At 43.7% G+C, this 6,922-nt stretch overlaps 2 protein-coding genes across 10 annotated transcripts in view; one reads left to right on the top strand and one right to left on the bottom strand.

Moving 5' to 3' along the window:
• Positions 1-1,590, top strand: part of LOC119582522 — a 16,320-nt gene extending 14,730 nt beyond the window's left edge. Inside the window, exons 2-4 of the mRNA XM_037930827.1 lie at positions 1-155; positions 655-851; positions 1,168-1,590. The exon at positions 1-155 is cut by the window's left edge and continues 544 nt beyond it. Of these exons, the coding sequence (XP_037786755.1) occupies positions 1-155; positions 655-851; positions 1,168-1,339 (524 nt within the window). The 3' untranslated portion in view covers positions 1,340-1,590. The remainder of the gene's footprint in view (positions 156-654; positions 852-1,167) is intronic.
• LOC119582521 overlaps positions 1-6,158 on the bottom strand; it is a gene marked incomplete at its 5' end in the record, with an annotated part of 79,950 nt that extends 73,792 nt beyond the window's left edge. For all 9 annotated transcript variants that reach the window (XM_037930817.1, XM_037930819.1, XM_037930823.1 and 6 more), the window contains 1 exon segment: positions 6,079-6,158. In XM_037930817.1, coding sequence (XP_037786745.1) covers positions 6,079-6,158 — 80 coding nt within the window.
• Between the last annotated feature and the right edge of the window lie 764 nt (positions 6,159-6,922).

Here is a 6,922-nt window from a genome sequence, read left to right as displayed (position 1 = left end):
ACCCAGCTCCCGAGGCCCCGAGAGCGCCCGAGATTCCGGCCCATCTGCCCCTCGACCTCGTCAGCCGCCTCAAGGAGTACCCCTCCCTGGAGGAGTCCCTCAATCAAGCGCCTTTACCGGCCTCCATGCACACATTCTTCGAACCAACAATACAGGTATATATCTTTGTTCATAGATTGGAATTACTAATTCCTTTTTGTAGAATGATAAATCCTCGCTATATACTGGTTTGTCATGGGATAATAACTTTCTCGAAATTATATACAGGAATCTAGATAAAAAGGACACCGAAGTAATTGAAACAAACTGCTAAATCCATTCCTAAAAAAAATGGAAAGCAATGATGAAATGAAATCCCAAACGATAGAGACTCCGCGGCAAGTGATAGGAAACCCTGTGAAATATGGACTTTAATTGACGATGCAGTATGTTTATGGAGTCGTTTCCCCTCCAATGTTGCACATCGTTGTAGATATCATGTTATTCGATTCAGAACCAAAGTAAGGGTTAAAGCTGTACGCACCAGAGCGAACACAAGTCCACGCCAACATTTCTTAACAAAAGTAATCTTAGAACGAAATTCGTCTCGTTCTTTTTTATTATTCCTTAAAACAAATACGCATGATATTCCATCCCATCCGATTCTGCCAACAGGTCAGGGCCGAGGAGGTCAGCGACGAGGAGTGGGGTCAGTACCTGGAGAGCGAGTGGGAGAGCCATGGCATCGTGCCCTCCTTCCTGCCCCGCCCCCCTCCGTACCTCATCAACGTGAACTATGGTGACCACTTGTGCGTGCACTTGGGTTCACTTATTACGCCGGCCCAGGCAAGACACCAACCCAAGGCTTTGCAGTAAGAAGCTTCGATACTGTTCCCTAATTAGTGCATCTAAAACATATAATAATAATGAAAGCATAATAACATGTCAAAGTTAATGATTTCCACAAATATATCTAATTAATAAAAAAAACACACCTGATTAATTCCACGGTTATCAAAACACGTAATTTCCGGTAAGCATAACTTTCCCGGGGAACGCGAGTTGCCGCGTCGTATTTACGGCAAGCGGCCGGCCATTTTGTCCTATTCAAGCCCCACCGCTCGGCAACAAGTTAATCTAAATTGGCCCGCTTGTGAGCCTCATCTACAATCGCGCCGTTGCCCACAGATTTCCCGGGGGAGTCGGGTCGGTATTACGCCCTTCTGCTGCTGGACCTGGACCGCCCTCCGAAGCCCTACGTCAACTGGATGCTGGTCAATATCCCTCACAAGCAGCCACAGAAGGGTCAGTTCATCGATTTATATCCATCTCATCTTCAACTGGTATTCCTCAACAGTGATCTAATTTCCATTGTCAATTTCACGGCAAACAAGACGAAGCTCGGTGTACAGGGAAGAGTAAATAAGAACAACGATACTCCACATAATAGGCAAACAGGCCCGAATGCCACGCACTCCCTGAAGTCCTAAACCAAATCAAGTCGCCAAACTTTCCCCCAAAGCTTAACTCAACTTCTCCTTCATCTGTACCTTAGAGTCCTTGATCCCCTCCCCCTCCCCCCCGGTTCCACCAATGGCTGATCTGTGTGGTCTTGCGGTTCCGTCCTTAGGTACGGAGGTGGTGCAGTACGACCCCCCACGACCTGCTCAGGGATCGGGTCCTCATCGTGTGGTGTTTCTGCTGTACCTCCAGCAGGCTGCCATCCCTTCTGACGATCCTGCGCTTCCTAAGGCCAGGTCATGTCAGGTAAGAGCTCAATAATGCTTGTGAGCTATACAGCAATAAATCCTCGTTGCACAGGCTCATAATACCTGTGTTCCGAAAGTGTTTTTTACAAAAGTCTCCTTGAAATACACTTTGCAACTCACCCCTAATCGACAGTAAATGCGAGTGTAAGTTTCTATGCTAATTTTAGATTCAGTTTATACATTTGAGGTAAACGTATACATGGTAGCTCCCTGCAGATATCCTGATCCACACGATTCGAACAGCTTAATCCTGAATGCGTTTGAATAAGTTATTGCTCAGTGTCAACAGAGATATAAATTCATATTCTCTCGTACCTATCTGACTATGTTTACAACGTCTCATCTCAACCTTCTGGCGTTCCCTCCGGGGTTCATCAACAATGTATATACCATACACGTCTGTTCCTTCCCTGACAGAAATCCGGTCGTGATGTTCGTGGATCTGGACACGATGTCACGTGACCTGGGGCTGAAAGGTCCCGTGGCAGGGAACTATTTCCTGGCCGAGTGGGACATCACGGTCGAACACAGCTGCACTCCGCCTCGCCAGTAGTGCACTCGTGCCCGCTCCTGCTTCCAGTTCGTCCAGCTTACTTGCCTGTCTACAAAAATCGCCTAATCACACTAGAGATGCAAAACACAGTTAAGTAACACGCTATTGCATCCGCCGCCCATGTCACAGCTGGTGGCATCGTCAACGCTCCTCACCAACGCCCTTGCCCAGCTGCAGTGCAGGCGTTGTCTCGGCAACTCCATTGTTTAACAGTTCTATCGAATCACATTCCGATGGATTTTAATAAATAATTTATTCATAGTTTGAGTAATTAGTTTTAAAAGCAGGCAATGTAACGATTTCCACGGTGGGTACAAATTATATCAAAAATGAATTATCTAGTCTTATCATATACAATTACATTGTAAAAACAAACAATTATAATTACATCAAGTAACCCAAATAAAAAAATATATGCAAATATACATAATACTAATTCCCTTAATCATATCTATAAATACACAAAATAAACACTCGAATAAATATAAGTTAACTACTATATACGCCTTTTCATTTGCCTCTCTTGCCGTCACGCAAGACTCGGCACCGCGAGGCCGAACACGCCTCCTCGCCTCAGCCTGCATGCCGCGGCCCTCCTGTCCGGCCCCACTGCCTCGCTGCGGGGAGGATGGTATTACAAACAACGTCCACATGTATATGCATGCAGGTGGAATTACAAATACCCACGATCAAATTTGACAGGAGGAATATACACACATTTATGCAGTATGTATCTGCACATGTGTACTATATGTTTTTTTTTTACATAAAGCTTAAATACCCCACCCAAATTGAGAGGGAGAGGGAGAGAAAAGGAGAAAGAGGGAATGGCTATGTATTTTTTCCGTATGTATTCCTCATACCAAACTCTTCTTCCTTCCCTCCCTCTCTTCCCCATTTTGCAACCCCATCAATCTACACGACTTCTTTTTCCACGCATTTTTCTCAAACCCCCCGCTCCCCTTTTTCCTTCTCCCCTTCGCTCACGCTATCCTCGTCCATTCCTATCCGCTGCATCAGGCCCCGTCCCTTCCCTCCCCTCGCCTACCGTAATGAAATACCCATCCTTCAATTAACTGGTCACAGAATACTTCACATGTATTATGTCAAGAGAGATCCGCCGCAAGGCATAATGCTAAATTGGAAGAGCCATTTGGTCGGTCCTCCTCTGCCGTCCCGCCAGATTCTGGCCGCTCGATCCGGGACTTTGAGAAAAGGAACCTTAATGACGTCGTGTTGGTTAAGAACTTTTGTTGAGTATTTTCTCTTCCTCTAGGGGATCTGTAAACATGACATTTAATGAATGTATTTTTTCTGCTTCGAAAAAGAGAGAAAATAAACAATGACAGTTTTTTTTTAAAACGTCTTCAAATTCCGTCTAATAATGTTCAGACTTGAAAGAGAAGCTCACAGCGCTGCCGGCGAAGCCCTAAGAGTGGTAACGTCAGTCTGGAGCCGGGACGCGCGACTTCCTTCCTTCCTCCTTGATAATATCGTCTTGATTTCCGATATCCCGCCCGGCGCACGAGGATTCGCTGCGACGGCGTGTTTAGCCGATTAAACGACTCATTTCTCTGGAACACACTTCCCAGGGCGAGCAGGCCTTGGCGCGAGAACTCAATCGACGAAAACACTAAGACGGCGCTCGTCCTGTCGTCGTGTTTGAAATTGGACTAATCGGCTAACGTCATTTCTTCTTCTTTTAGCTTAGGTTTCGAAGACTCCAATTAGCACCGAAGCGACAGACGTCCATTTTAATAGTATCAAAGTTCACATACAATTTTCTCGACACCTGTGCCTCCCCCTTTCTCTCTCACTTCCCACTTCGTTCCATTTTCTCTCTGTTCTTCTATATTTTCTTGTTTCTCACCTTTCCGATGTCCTCTTTTAAGATTCCGTTTGTCTCTATTACTCTCGTTTTCCTCCAGTAAGAGGAAAAACAAAGACAAACGACAATACTTCTCTCTCCCAGTCTTCTCCGCCAACCTTCCTACCTGCTCTCCCCCTCCCCCTTCCTTCTTCCTCTCCCCTCCCTGGTCTCCCCCTCCTCCTCCCCTCTCTTCCTGCGCTCCCCTCTCCCTCGTTCCTACTCACCCCTCCGCTTTTCCTTCCTGCACTCCCCTCCCCTGCTCACTCCTCCCCTCCCCCTCCCCAGCCCTCAGGTAATGCTACCCGCTGCCCGATCATGCGGAAGGAAGCAGGAGCTCGACTTTCTGCCTGTGAAAGAAAGGCGCATGCCTCGTTCCTTCAAGCTCTGCCTTTTTCTGGCAAACAAACAAAAGCATAAAACAGAGTGGATGGCTCTTGATCATTATTTGCACTGGTCGAGCATATTCAGTTCATATGATTTTTTTTCTCACTAATTAATGTATCTTCCCCCCATGACTGGTTAAGCAGTTATAAACGCATTGAAACGAGTATATAGTATACATCAACACATTTATTACGAAAAAAGGCCAGTTAGCCTGTATGTTTATCATTAACTCTTCTCTTTTCCCTCAACCTTTATTATATCCAAATTTCACAAAAATATTTTTTCATTCGTTTCGTTACGATTATCACTCCATCAAAATTCTTACCACACATCATATTGCAAACAAAAAATAATAATCATTATTCATTTCCGAAATCATTAATCATTCAACTCATTGGAATATTTCGCAGAGCACGTCATTGGGCGCTTTCATACTCAAAATCACATTTCAAATATCAAACGCCATTATCATCGGATCAATTACTATTTGTCCAAACTTTCAGAACAAAGGGTCTACCAGATAAATCTAATAGGCAAAATATAATACCCTGAATGAGCAAAATATAAAGACGACGAGAGGTGGCCGGCATCAAACACCTCCCCCCCGCCTGCCTTCCCCCGCAACCGCACATTACCAATAACAATCTCCCCTTCAGCCAATATCACCCCTTCCCCCCCACCCCTTGCCCGGAGGAGAGCACCGTGCGTGACATATTAACGGCTAAGCGTTAATTTAATTTTAAGGTCTGATCGACTTAACGGGTTGAATCGGAAGGCATTTGCATATTGAACAATATCCGAACATTCTCCGATTCGGTGGAAATAAGGCTAGCTGACAGCCTGTCCTATTGTGGACGCTATAAGCTTCACGGGGCCTCTGAAACCTGGGATCCAGCGAGGCATCCGCGTTGACAGGGAAATAAATACACAAAAATCAAATAAAACTGACGAAAAAATGTGTAAATAAAATAACTTCGAAAAAGATCCACACAGAATTCACTCCTCCCATTCAAAAAGCCCCGGAGCCTTTGATACCCAAGAGCATTTTTCCCCTGCGTTGCGGACGCTCTTGCAAAAAGACGATCAAACAGGAAAATGCGTGTTAGGCGACGAAACACCAACCTCAAAAGAGGTTACGTGAGCACAGCTGGTTTTCTCTCACGCTCCTCGCCGAGTTTTGACTCTGTATTAATTTGCATTTCAACTTTTCGCTCGGCAAAAATCTTTCAAGTTGTTAAACAATCTCGGGATACGAAGACAAGTTAAGTGGCTTTGGTTCCTTTGTCTAAACACGCACGAATACTGGGAAATGGCTTATATTTTCGCGCACAGTTGTATTAAACATTATTCCTAATTTCTAAAGCGAATCTTACACCCTCGGACGTTTTCATCCCAAACATTCCCTCGCGAAAAAAACAGCGCCGGTGAACCACGTTATCAATACTTAGAAAGGAAAGGATAGGGAGAAAACATGAAAAGAGAGATATGAGAAACGACAAAAGACGGGAGCCAAGACACAATACCTTTTCATCGTAGAACCCGGGGTCGTCTGACCTCTGTTGACCCAGCAGGCGGTCTGTTTCTTGGTCGGTGTCGCCATCTTCTGAAAGGAAGAAAAAACAGGTCCTGGTCATGAATTCAATTAGTTTTGTGGATGTCACGCCCCTCCGAGTGCCGTGACGAGTTAGTCTACTTTTTATTGTATAATGAATTACATATATATTCCTTGCATGTTTACACATACACGCAAAGCACACGCATATAAACAGAGGAAGCAAATAAAACCTCCATACTCAATAAAAGAAGCTTTAAGGCAAAATTTCAACCGCATACATTAAAATAATCATATGATATCTATGCAAAGAGGAACCATCCATGACATTGATTATATTTTCCTTCCTGCCACCACCGCCACTATCGCCGCCACCCTTAAGAAAAAATGAGGCAAAGATATATAAGAAAAAAAATGAGAGGACAAAGAAAAGAAGAGCGAGAAAAGAACGAGGAAAGAAGAGAAGAGAGAAGAGAAGAAGAGAGAGAAAGAAGAGAAAGAGAAGAGAAGAGAGAGAGAGAGAGAGAGAAAGAAAGAGAAAGAGAGAGAAAGAGAGAAAGAGAGAGAGAAAGAGAGAGAGAAAGAGAGAAGAGTGAGAAAGGAGGAAGGAGGAGAGAGGGAGAGGAAAGAAAGAAAATATATTGATAAAATACAATAAATTAATATAATATATATATATGTTAGATAATAAAAATAAATAATATTAAAAATATAGATATATTAAATAAATACATATACAATAAAGTAAGATAATAATATATATATAATATAGAAAGATGAAGATATATGAAAATATAATATATATATATATACAT

The sequence above is a fragment of the Penaeus monodon genome, chromosome 16, assembly GCF_015228065.2.
Source record: "Penaeus monodon isolate SGIC_2016 chromosome 16, NSTDA_Pmon_1, whole genome shotgun sequence".
NCBI lineage: Eukaryota > Metazoa > Arthropoda > Malacostraca > Decapoda > Penaeidae > Penaeus > Penaeus monodon.
Note: the sequence above shows the minus strand (reverse complement) of the source record. Positions and strands in the feature narration are given on the sequence as shown.